The 12,849-nt window shown below is 53.5% G+C and overlaps 1 protein-coding gene across 4 annotated transcripts in view; it reads left to right on the forward strand.

Annotated features, from left to right (window-relative positions):
- Positions 1-3,122: 3,122 nt before the first annotated feature.
- The window catches only part of Patz1 (POZ/BTB and AT hook containing zinc finger 1), a 22,042-nt gene continuing 12,315 nt past the window's right edge, over positions 3,123-12,849 (forward strand). For 2 of the 4 annotated variants that reach the window (XM_004645509.2, XM_004645506.2), the window contains exons 1-2: positions 3,123-5,061; positions 6,603-6,666. In XM_004645509.2, coding sequence (XP_004645566.1) covers positions 3,791-5,061; positions 6,603-6,666 — 1,335 coding nt within the window. In that variant the 5' untranslated portion in view covers positions 3,123-3,790. Of the gene's footprint in view, positions 5,062-6,602; positions 6,667-7,868; positions 8,884-12,849 lie in introns of those variants that run through there. The other 2 variants (XM_004645508.1, XM_004645505.3) reach the window with 2 other exon arrangements.

Genomic DNA, 12,849 nt, shown 5'->3' on the forward strand with positions numbered 1-12,849 from the left:
AATGTATATATCACTTCTATAATCAGAAGAAAAGCATTGTGAGAGCCATGGACATTTGGCTCTGAGCTTTTGAAGATGGTCTGGGTTAGTAGATTTGAACGGGGTCTCAGAAGATGGGAGAATTTGAGCTAGAGAGGGGAACCAGGAGAAGAGTTTATTGTTTTCTTCTCTATCTTCTCCTTGAGACTTCAGGGTTCTTAAGAGTTGGGTTTGTGGTCTAGCTTGTTCACTGCCATATCCCTTGCACGGGGTGGGGGAGAAGCTGGTGCTCTCTAGGTGCTCAATCAATATCAATCTAGTGAATGAGTGAATGAATGAATGAATGACCTTGACAGTTCCACTTAGTCTGGAAGACAAGGATGTTCCCAGTTCATTATCCAGCTGGTGTACAGCCAAAACTGAGGTGCCTGGTTTCTTTTTTCTCTTTTTTTTTTTTTTTTTTTTTGCGGAACTGGGGATTGAACTCAGGCCCTTGCACTTGCCAGGGAAGCACTTAGTTCACTGAGCCATCTCCCCGGCCCCTGCTGGGTGCCTGGTTTCTATGACAACAGAAGAAGGTCCAACAGGCCAGCAGCAGGAGGGAGACTTGGGGATTTTGGGCGCTGCATGTTTTCAAGGCGTGGCCTAGAAATTGGGAACAAGGTGCTAGGCTCTTTCAACAGATGTTGAGGAAGAAAGAGTTCCACAAATAAGGTTAACTCAGTGTTCCACTAGAGAGGTTTGTCAAACCAGTCGATGAATGCTCAGGTAGGCAGGATGGAAGTTGGTGGTAAAAAGCTCTGGGCTGGGTTCAGCATACTCTGTGAGTGCATTGCTGAGACTGAACCCAGGGCCCTGTGTATGCCACTCTTGTCTCACTAAGCTAAACCTGCAGCCCTGGGTGGGGATCAGAAGTGCCATCTAGCCACTTCCCCAAAATGGGGCCCTGGGCCATGAGCACCCGGAGAACATCCTATCAACTCACCTTTCCAGGATGAGCAAGTTCTCTATAATTCAGCTAGCTACGGGCACCCTGTTTTGTAAACATGGAAGACAGACCCAGTGCATGGTTCACGGGAGACACTGATGAGGTTCAGAAGCCACTGACCAATGAGGAAAGGGGTCAGTCAAGTCCCTTACAAATCTTGGTTCCACCACACGAAGTGTGGCCTTGGGCAAGTCATTCATTTTCCGATTTCTCCTTCGGTAAACAGGAGTACCCACATGTACCTTGGAGAGAGTATATATAAAGTTGATACTCAATAATCATATTCCTTCTTTTTTGGGGGCTGCTCCACCCAAAATAAATAGCCAGTTTCCAGAATCTGTGGCTGAGGTTAAGGCAGCAGGATACTTATCTCAGGCCCAGAGAAACAGCTCAGCGGCATAAGCGCTTGTCTGCCAAGCACCAGGTCCTGAGTTTGATCCCTGGTACAAAAAATAAATAAATAAAAAAATCCCAAAACATACTCATCTCCAAACTCCAGGTTCAGAAACAGTCCTCAGGCCTCACTCACCAAGAGTTCGGCACACCCATGTGCAGACATCTTTGAACCTCTCCCCTCCGGAGACAGGTGTTGCTGTCTCCCGTGCACAGGTTAGGAAACCAGCTCAATTAACTGAGGGTCAAAAGTCAAGCGACTGGTACCAGGGCACACAACCAGAGGGCGCAGGTCTAAAATTTGAACTCGCGTCCCTCAGCGGCGCCACGCCCGGAAGCCCCAGGGTGCGTGTAGCTCGGCGCAAACTAGGCGCGCGGCAGTGGGAATCCCGAACGGCTTGGAAGCCGGGCCCATTCATTTGCATGCTAATACCCAGAATGCTTTTCCCCACACACCGCTTCTTTTAATGGAAGCGCTCAGTTTGGAACCGTGGAAAGTTTGGAACACATACTTCGCTCCCTCTTTACAACTGTGGGAACTTCCCGCCTGCAACCCCAGGCTCTGAGCCGCGAGGTTCTTCGGCGGCCGCCAGCGCTTCCCGGCCTGGAGAATTTCTATGTCCAACCTTCGCGCCGTAGCATGAAAGGGACAAAGCGCCCGGGCCTGGCGGCGGGGCCCATGGCCAGAGCGCTTGGCGTCTCTTGGGGCTGGGTGCGCAGAGGATGCTCCGGGCTTGTAAAGGGCTGAAGGCGCTCCCCGAGTCCTCCGGTACCCCCACTTCCTTGGAGACTTGGGATGCGCTGGGAGTCGCGCTCTAGTCCTTTGCCCTTATGGGGTTGTTTTCCTGCGCTGGTGCCTTCCCTTTCCCCGAGGCACAAAGCTCGAGGAGCAGTGGTTTGGGGGAGAGGGTGGCCTTTGCCCTCATCTTCCCAGCTCTCCCGGGTGCGCACCCATCCACTTCGGTTACTGCATGGGCTACGGCAGCAGCCACCGAGGTTCGTTTGGGTCTGCCCCCAGGCAAGACCCCGGGCCCTATCTGAGGTTGGAAACTGGGAAGCAATCGCTGAAGACTGCTGGAGATTTCGCTCATCTAAACGGGGATACGAAGGGTACCGACGCCAGACTGACCGGCGGGTGCGTACAGCAGACTGGGGGCCTGGATCTGTACCCTTAAGCCCCCACCCCACTCGCTCACCGCCACTCTCTGCGGGCAGGGGAGGGGCAGCGGGAGTTGGTTTGCTGGCTCGGAGCTACGTTTGCATTGGTCTGGGGAGGGGGGGCTGAGACTGCAGCCCCCGGACCCGCGGGCGGGGTGGGGAGGCGGGGGCCGGACGGGGGCTCAGGCTGCGCTAGCATTGGCGGAGCTGGGGAATGAGGAGGGGGGGCAGGAAGCGGGGGGAGCGGAGCTACAGGGGGGGTGTATAAATAGGGAAGGGGGGACGTGCATCCTCGGCTGGGTGAGGGGGGGGGGCCCGCTCGGCACAAAGAAAGTGGAAAGTTTGTAGCGCCGGGCGATCGGGGCTAGGGATCCCAGCGCACACGTGCAGGACCGGGGGACCCCACGCCGAGCAGGCCGTTTCGGGTTTTTCTTTTCTGCAAGCGAGGGGGGGTGTTGTTGGTATCGCCCCCTCCTTCTCCTCCCCCCAGGGGTGAAAGTGCAAGAGGAAGTGCAGCCGCTGCCATCTTTCCTCCGCTCCGAACACACGGAGCCCGGGGCCGCAGCGCCGCCGCTCTGCCGCCGCCTGCTCCTGGCCTGGGGAAGGGCCCATCCTGCTGCCGCCGCCGCCACCCGCTTGCTTCAGCTGCCGCCGCCGCCGCCGCCAGACTCCAGGACCGAGCCTGTGCCACCGCCCCCGTGCGCGCCTCGCCACCGCCACCGCCGCCTTCGCCTTTTGTTTCCTCTGCTCCAGCGCCCCCGCCCCGGCTCGCGCTTTGCAGGGGACGCAGCGCGCGCCCCCAGCGGGCCCGGGAAAAGCCGCGGAACGCGCGCGCGCGCCTGCGCGGAGGACCCCCTCCTCCTCCTCCTCCTCCTCCCCACGTGCGCGCGCGCCTCTTGGCCGCGCGCCGGCGCCGCCTGGCGGGCGGGAGGGGAGGTGGCAGGCGTGGTAGCAGGAGGGGCGCACCTCTTTGCTCGCGTCCCCCCTCCCGGAAGGTAGAAGACGGGGAGGCGGGCAGGCTGAGAGAAGAGAGCCGCGCGCGTTCCGACGTGGGTGGGGGCAGCAATGTGTGGGGTGGTGCACCCAGCAGTCTAGACATTCCGATCCTGGTAGGGGGCGTGTGCGCAGGGCGCACCTGCGAGACTACAGAGCCCCGGGCCCGCACGTGTGGAGAGTGTGGACACTTCCGCTGCGTCCCGCTTCTAGCGGCTTAGGGGAAGGGAGGGGGCGGGCGGGTGCCGCGGCCCGGCAAGTGGGGAGGGGGCGGCGGCCATGGAACGAGTAAACGACGCTTCCTGCGGCCCGTCGGGCTGCTACACCTACCAGGTGAGCAGACACAGTACGGAGATGCTGCACAATCTGAACCAGCAGCGCAAAAACGGTGGGCGCTTCTGCGACGTGCTCCTGCGGGTAGGCGATGAGAGCTTCCCAGCGCACCGTGCTGTGCTGGCCGCCTGCAGCGAGTACTTTGAGTCGGTGTTCAGCGCCCAGTTGGGCGATGGCGGAGCTGCTGACGGGGGTCCCGCTGATGTGGGGGGCGCAGCTGCAGCCCCAGGCGGCGGGCCCGGGGGCAGCCGAGAGCTTGAGATGCACACCATAAGCTCCAAGGTGTTTGGGGACATTCTGGACTTCGCCTACACTTCCCGCATCGTGGTCCGCCTGGAGAGCTTCCCCGAGCTCATGACTGCCGCCAAGTTCCTGCTGATGAGATCGGTCATCGAGATCTGCCAGGAAGTCATCAAACAGTCTAATGTGCAGATCCTGGTGCCCCCTGCTCGGGCAGACATCATGCTCTTTCGGCCCCCTGGGACTTCAGACTTGGGTTTCCCTTTGGACATGACCAACGGGGCAGCCTTGGCTGCCAACAGCAATGGCATCGCAGGCAGCATGCAGTCTGAAGAAGAAGCTGCCCGAGCTGCTGGTACAGCCATTTCAAGCCAAGCCTCCTTGCCTGTGTTACCAGGGGTAGACCGCTTGCCCATGGTGGCTGGACCCTTGTCCCCTCAACTGCTGACTTCCCCGTTTCCCAGTGTGGCATCCAGCACCCCTCCACTGACTGGCAAGCGAGGCCGGGGTCGCCCAAGGAAGGCCAACCTGCTGGACTCAATGTTAGGGTCCCCTGGGGGCCTCAGGGAGGCAGGCATCCTTCCCTGTGGCCTGTGTGGGAAGGTGTTTACTGATGCCAACCGCCTCCGGCAGCATGAGGCCCAGCATGGTGTCACCAGCCTCCAGCTGGGCTACATCGACCTTCCTCCTCCAAGGCTGGGTGAGAATGGGCTGCCCATCTCTGAGGATCCTGATGGCCCCCGAAAGAGGAGCCGGACCAGGAAGCAGGTGGCATGTGAGATCTGCGGCAAGATCTTCCGTGATGTGTACCATCTCAACCGGCACAAGCTGTCCCACTCTGGGGAGAAGCCCTACTCCTGCCCTGTGTGTGGGCTGCGGTTCAAGAGAAAAGACCGCATGTCCTACCATGTGCGGTCCCATGATGGGTCTGTGGGCAAGCCCTACATCTGCCAGAGCTGTGGGAAAGGCTTCTCCAGGTGAGAAGGACAGTCCCCCACCCCCATCTTAGTATTGGCTCCTGAGACAGTTACCACACCTGGGGATATAGAACTTGTTGCGGGGTGGGTCACTAGCCCTTCCAGGCCTATGCCAGGTTTAGGAGAGTGCTTAAGGGCCCTCTTTCTGAGATGGTGTGGCCAACAGCTGCTTTCTCTTCCTTGAGGCAAGTTCTTTGGCTTGCCCTACTGTCTCTCCTCCTTGGGGCTTGTGGGAAGGGACTGGATTTCTCAGGCCAGAGCCACCAGGCCATGCCATTCTTCTCCCTAGGATCCCTTTGTGTTTCTGGCACCAGGCGTGGGGCCCCGTTTTGGGGGCAGCCTGGGCTCCTCCCTCGACTTTCCTTCCTCTCAAATGGCTGTTGAGGGAGGAACTGGAACAAGTGCATCTGGGGCTCCTTACACTCCTGAGGCACCAGATCCCCTAGCACAGAGCAATAGGGATCCTGGATCTAGTAGGCTCCAGCTTTGCACCTCACATGACCTTGGGGTCCAGAGATCCAGAGCCAGGCACCCAGAGCTGCCTTTAATGCCATCATCTTTGATCTGCTCTCACTTGGCTCCAGAGCCCAAGGAACCCACAGATCCTTCTTATGTTCTCTGCACAGAATGGAAGGAGGGCAGGACCTCTTTTTAGATTCACTTTCTAGTGAGTCCTATGAGGAACTGAGCACTTGTTTGTACACAGAGGGCTGTTTTGTTTTTCTCTTAGAAAATAGCCTGTATAGAAGGGTGATTTTTAACTTGAATCCTGAGGACCTTGTGTATGAACCTAGGGATGCTGAACTCCCTCCAAGGGGCCCCACAGGAACCAGTCTTACCGGTCAGGCAGCCCCTGCCCACCTGCTCTGGCGGGCATCTGGCTTACCAGCCCAGCTGGGGACTTAAGGCTCCATCGATGGCCTCTGGGGACTGAATTCCATCCGGGTGGCATTCATTGGCTGCTGTGGCGGGAGAGGCTGGGGGAGGGGAACACTGAGTTTCTAAGGGGCTTTGGTCTGGACAATGAATCACACCCCCCCTCCCGGAAAGGCCGCAGCGAGGCAGCCCTGCTTCATGTTAAAGCTACAGCTTCTGGTCCTAGAAATCCTTGAGTTTCTGTTAGGAATTGCTGGGGGGTGTGGGGAGAATGTGGCGAGATCAGAGACAAATGCTCCCTTCCCCCTCTAGAGAAAACCAGGGCAGAGAAGCTTAGGCCTATGGAGCCAGATCAGGCTGGTGACTTTCTTTGTCATACTGGGGTGGGGAAGAGGAATCGTCCCCCAGCAGTGGATATAGCTGGTGGGGTCTGGCTAAGTTTGTGCCCCTTCTTGAAACCTTGTTTTGGTTTTTTGTTTGTTTTGTTTTGAGACAGGGTCTTAAATGTGTAATTCAGACTAGCCTTGAACTCACTGTGTAGTTCATGCTGGCCTGGAACTTGCATTGACCCTCCTGCCTCAGCCTCCTGAGTGCTGAGATCACAGTTTTGTGCCACTATGCCTTGCTGATACTCTGTTTTAAAGTCCTTCTTGGCTCTCTTCCAGGCCTGACCACTTGAACGGACATATCAAGCAGGTGCACACTTCTGAGCGGCCTCACAAGTGTCAGGTAGGAGTCGGGCCAGGGCAAAGATGGGCGGAAGGAGAATGTTGCTATTCTCACAGCTGTGCCCATGAAGGAGCTGCTGTGTGTGCTGGGGCCGGCTGGCTGACCACTGCTTTGCACACCTCCCTGCTTTGTCCCTTTACCCTCCCTGTTCCTCCTTTGTTCTTTATCTTCGTCCCCCTTCCCTGCCTGGTTGGTGCTCCCTCCTTCCTAGTTGCTTGCTCCTGGTTCCCACCCTGTCTTCGTCTACACTCTGTTGCTTGGCTCTCTTCCTGGTGTTCATTGGCTCCTTGGATGGTGGGCCACATTGCACAAGTGTTGTCCTGGGGGATCTGGCACCTCACTGGGCCAGGCTGCTGGTTCCCAGCAGTTCATAGGGACCTCTGGGATTTTGAAAGGGCTCCTCATGATCCAGCCAGTAACTTTCTGTTATCTGACTGCAGTGGAGCTCTTTCTGGGTCCCTTCAGTCAAGGCAAGGCCTGGGGGCAGGCGGGCAGGAAATAGGGAATGGGTGGTCTTGTCTCTGAGGACTGGCACCTGTTTAAACTCTCCTGAGCTAGGTGTACAAATAGCTAGGGTTTCTGAAGAACCAGTGAGCTACTTACTTCCTTTCCCCTAAGCGCTCCGTGTAGTAGCAGCTGGTACTCAAGGCTGGGCCAGATTCTCACCCACATCTGCTGGAACAGTATTTACGGGGTCCTGCTGGCGCCCCAAAAATTGTGTTTCCTCCCCGGGCCACTGAACATTTCTGTGTGAATGGAAAACACGCCTCTTCTTGGTTGACAGTCCTCTCCCTTGCCAAGTTCCTGCCAACTGTTCCTGAGGGCAAGATAACGTTGTAGGGCACTCACCACAACCTCTAGCAGGGACAAGCTGCTGCTCCTTAGCTGATTGGTTGCCAAGGGGGTGGGTTTCCTGGATGCCTGTAAGGAGGGGCAGAGGCACTGTGCTAGGGGCCAGGTGTGGATGGTGTTCACAGCGAGGCAGGCAACCTTTCCCAAGAAGGATGACCTGGGGCGGGCCTGCTGGGATCTGTCTCTGCCTGCTGCCTTCTCTCTGTCTCTTGATTTTCTTATCACAGCACATTCTGACTCTCCCAAGTAGTGTGCTGAGTAGCCCGGGCAGAATAGGAGGAGCCCAGAGGGCAGTGGGGGCATGCCCGGTGGCCTGGGGGGGTAACCTGCACTCTTTGCCCTTTTTCCAGGTGTGGGTTGGGAGCAGCAGCGGCCTGCCGCCCCTGGAACCTCTTCCTAGCGACCTGCCATCATGGGACTTTGCCCAGCCTGCTTTGTGGAGGTCGTCCCATTCGGTTCCTGACACCGCCTTTTCCCTTTCTCTAAAAAAGTCATTCCCAGCCCTTGAAAACCTGGGCCCAGCACACTCCAGCAACACTCTCTTCTGCCCAGCTCCCGCGGGATATCTAAGGCAGGGCTGGACTACCCCAGAGGGCAGCCGGGCCTTCACCCAGTGGCCTGTTGGCTAGCACTGGCCTCCTTGGAGAGGGTATACGGTAGAGAAATGAGTGGTGGCTGGCCTGAGACCCCTGCTTTTGGGAGAGGCCAGCAAGGTGGTTCCTGCCCACCTTCCAGCTCAGCTCTTCCAGGGATGACTTGGAGCTTTTTCTGCTCAGGGCTCCCAGATAGTAGTAGTAAGGAGAACCTTTCTGGATTCCCCCTCTAGTCTTCAAGTTTGTTTCTGGGCTCCATCCCCCAACCCCTTTAAGAGGTGGCCCCCCCAAGCCTCTGTCCTTGCCAGGGTGGTTTTGGAGGTTGGTGTTTTCCCAGGAACTCAGCCACCAACTTCTTTTTCCCCTCCCCTGGCGTCACTTCTTATAAGGCACAGGGTCTCTAGAATAGCATCTGGCTACCCCTCCTCCCACTCTGGGATTGGGATTGAATCTGCCTCTGGATACGCCTCTGGCACAACTCCAACTAGGGTCACCTGGGCTGCCCTCCTCCCTTTCTGCTCAGACAAGTCCTGCTTTTGTTTCTGGCAGTGAATTAGACTGATGTTTTTGAGGGTATTTTTTTGTTTTGTTTTTTAAAGCTGGTCTGCTCAGGAACTAAACTAACATGTAGCTTTATATTGGGCCACCCCAATATGTGGCTTTAGGAGCTGATAAGAGATTTAGAACCTCCGGATCCCATTGATGTGTCCCTTAGCGCCCCCGCAGTCTCTGCGGGGAGAACAGGAGTGATGATAAAAGTTTTCATTCTAACTTTTGAGGCTTTGTGTGTTTTGTCCTTGGTCTGTGTCATAACACTGACATCACTGTCCCTTGGTGTACAAGTCCACTCCTGCCCTGCCCCTTCAGCACACACTCTCCCAGATCTGCTGATCCATGCTTAGCTTGTAGCCAGGTCTCCCCCAACCCAGCAGGTGAAGACCTAGTGGCTCTCATGCTCAGGGCCTGAGCTTGCTTAAAGGGCAGGGGCATCTGTTTGGCATAGTGTGTGGCATGCTGAAAGTGTCAGATGGAACGCTCTCTGGAAGTTGGTTCCTTGCACCCCCATAAGCTGGTTGTGAGCCATACCTCTAGCTACTCCAAGTGCTGCAAACAATTAGAGGAGCCAGTTACAGTGACTGGTACTTCAGTTTAGGGGGAAAGGCCATCTGAAGGGAGAGGCATGAAGTGTGAGGCATGGTCTGGGTCTCAATGACCCACATGCCCCAGGCACTGCTAGATTTATGTGCAGTTCAGCTGAAGGCTAGAGTAGCTCAGATCTTTCATTGCTCCCAACAGCCCCATTTCTCAGGCTGGTTAGAGAAGGAATGAATTGGGCTGTGCTCAAAAACGAAGGCTAGCAGGGCCCATGGAGCTGGATCTCCATGCACTGTCCTTCGATTTTCATGGGCTGCTCAAAGTGCTCCCTGAGGCTACCAGACTTTGAAGACCACCAGGCTTAGGGGCACGCACTAGTTAGTGTCCTTGGTACCATTTGGTCCCTCATTTCCCAGCTGCTTGATGTCAGGAAGAAAAGCTTTAGGAAATGTGGGAGGCAAGCATGACTGGCTCAGTGTTGGGTGATGATGTCCCAAGCTTCACCGGGCTGGACCAGGGCCTGGCAGGTTTGCCTTCTAACAATGGTAGGCTGCCTAGGCACCACAAGCAGTCAGCATTCTGCAGCCAGCTGGCTGTCTTCTCATCAAGATTCCTCTGTCTTCTCCTTGTTTCTAGAATAGTGCTTTTCTCCTGAGTAGACCCAGCATAGAGGTGCTGGGTGTCCCCTTTGAGATCTATCTTTCCGTCAGTGACTTCTCTCCTGGGTCATATGCCCTGGCTTCTCAAGTTCTGTGTTCTCTGAGCTTCTGGTGGGCCTAGACTTGGACTCATACTTCCACAGTTTACCCCAGAAAACCCTGAGGACTCCAGCTACACAGGGTCTTTCCTGGCAGAGAGAAACCAACAATCACTTTGACTTTAGTTTTGTAACAGTGACAGTTTTTGTTGTTTATGTGTGGGTCCCCCACCACCCCTGGCAGTAGATTTTACATTGCTAGGTTTGCTCAGGCTTTAGCTTTCATTTCTTGAGAAATAATCAGGGGGTAATGGGGTGAGGAAAGCCAGTCCAGTCTGGGATTTGAATTTTGCTTAGTTAATCCTCATATAGCTAATCCATTTGTGGGTAATTGAGGGTTGGCTGTCCATCATCTTTAGGTAGCAAAGCATGACAGGCAAAGCCTTTAAAGGAGAGATCCCAAAAGAAGGCTGGCAAGAGAAACAAGGCATCTCTTTCATAGCTTTCTAGTGGCTCTCTCTCCCAGGGCCTATGGAAGACAGAATCCTCAATGTATGCTTTAAACTCCATGTTTTTACACTTGATCCATACTGGTTCTTTTCACTTGCAAGGCTCAGAACATGTTTCCTCTTGCCATTGGAAGTGTGCTCCTGGGGTCACTGCTTGGCAGAACCAGCTCCTGTTCCTGGATATATTGGCTATGGGTTTCTTCTCAAGCCTGTAGCCCATCACCAGGTCATAAGGTCTCTGTGACCTTTGAGGTGCCCTCCGCTCTTTACCCCCGTGACCATAAGACCAAGAATTGAAGATGCTTTCTGAGTCACCTCAGAAATCCTGAACAAATCCATTCACCCTTCCCTTCCAGAAGAGCCCTAGTACCAAATATAGTAAGTGTCAAGACCTTTCACTCATGAGATCGTATGGCTTCTGAATTTGTAGATGGTAAGAGTATAGGCTTTGGATTGGTTCACACTGGAGCTCTACTCTTAGAGCCTCCATTTGCCCAGCATTAAATTGGAAAAGATAAGACATCAGGATAACCAAGAAGACTGACAGAGTACTGTCCCGACTATGGGGAGGGTGTTGAAACTGCTACTTTCTGTAGCAGCTTAGTCTTGTGCTTTGTTCTTTTTAAAGTTAGATTCTTTGTTCATCAAATGAATAACATGCACAATGTGGCGCATGTGCACACACACAAAACAAATGCACTGTTTCACTAGTATAAATGGTTCGGTTCCAAATTTATAACCTTTACTTAAAAAGACAGTGACTAAGAGTATCAAGGATTGTAGTGCAAATATTTGGAATGGGTATTGAGTGATGAAATCTTGCTTTGTATGGTAAGGAGAAGATGCATAAAAGTGGTGATCATGTTCACTTACCTCAAGATCTCAGGTGCTCAGAAGCCCCTTCTAAACAGATAATAGAGGGCGCTCCATTTTAGCAAATTAATGGGGCGGAATTCTTCAGTGGGTTAACATACACTCTGCAGTGCCCTTCAAGGTGAAGGTTGCTTTCTCTTGTACTAAATAGTACTTTACTGTTCTAAAACAGTAAACACATATACACATGGAGAAAAACTAGTCAAATCTGAGCGGAACCCCTGAAGCACCTACATGGAACCAAAGTAACTTGAAAGTTACAAGCTTCATCTCTTTCTTGGGCCTTCTGCACACCCAGCAGAAGAGAGAAAATTGGGGAGAGAGAATGCCTGGTAGCGAGTTAGGTCTTCAAATCTGGGGGAAGTCTGGGGACCTGGGGCTTTGTTCCCAGGACCCAGGTGCTAACCTTCACCTCTTCAGTCACTTTACTGTATGTTGTAGTTGGTTTTCCATGGCCACATGCTCCTAGAGGTGTCACACAGTGTGCCTTAGGGGACTGCTACAAGGCTGGAGGGTGTGAGACAAATGCTTCAACCAGGGTAGGTCCAGGACTTGCTGGCTGAGTGGCTCATATCACTGCTGGCCCTTCCCCACCTCAACGTTTCACAAATACTTTTTTTTTTTTTTTTAAGTGTATTTGGTACAGGGTCTTACTACACAATTCCCAATGATCCTCCTGTTTTCAGTCTCCCTAGCACTGGGATTACAGACATGCACCACCATGCCTGGTCTTGGCCCACTCAGTGGGCCTGGAGGCAGGGCCGGTGTAGCATGTGGTATGAGGTGTTGAACCCCAGTCCCTGAGCTTGCTGAAGCAGGTGCTTAGTCTGCTGAACTCTTTTTTTTTTTTTGATATTGAAATGCTTTTTTATTTATTTGTGTGTGTGTGTGTGTGTGTGTGTGTGTGTGTGTGTGGCCAGTTCAGCCCACCAGGGGGCGGGGCTGGCTGGCATGTGGTGCTGGGGGATCGAACCGCGGTCCCAGTGCTTTGCTAAGCTTGTTCTAAGTAGGTGCTTTAGACTACTGAGCCATCTCACCAGCCCTGAAATGCTTTTTTATTTTAAGTTTTATTATTAATTTTATTGAGAAACATAGCAGTGAGACAGTGTCAAAACCGATTAATAGGACAGCTTCAATAATTAATATATTGCATATTGTTGTCCTCATACCACTGAACTATCTCGCTGGCACTTTTTTGCAAATACTCTTGAAGCCTTGGGTCTTCCTTGAGCTCATACTTTCTGCTTATTTTCCTATTGGCAGAATTGGCACTATTTTATGTATTTTATTATTTTTATTTTAATTTTTGGCACTATCATTTTATAGGGTACTTTTTTCAATTTAAATAGAAAATATGAGGAGTTAGCTCTGTGCTTTGTCCTGCCTTTCCATTTCCTTGAGACCAAGACTAATGTCCTTTTTGACTAAAATGAATAAATTGAATTCTTTGTATGAAGCAGTGAACGAAAACTCAGGTGTGTAGAGTAGGAAGACTGCTTTATATGCCAGCAACTCATTGGTAATACAGTTATAGCCTGTGTACCTGAAGTCAGTGATTAATGGT

The sequence above is a fragment of the Octodon degus genome, unplaced genomic scaffold (genome assembly GCF_000260255.1).
Source record: "Octodon degus isolate 3935 unplaced genomic scaffold, OctDeg1.0 scaffold00230, whole genome shotgun sequence".
In the NCBI taxonomy this organism is placed as follows: domain Eukaryota; kingdom Metazoa; phylum Chordata; class Mammalia; order Rodentia; family Octodontidae; genus Octodon; species Octodon degus.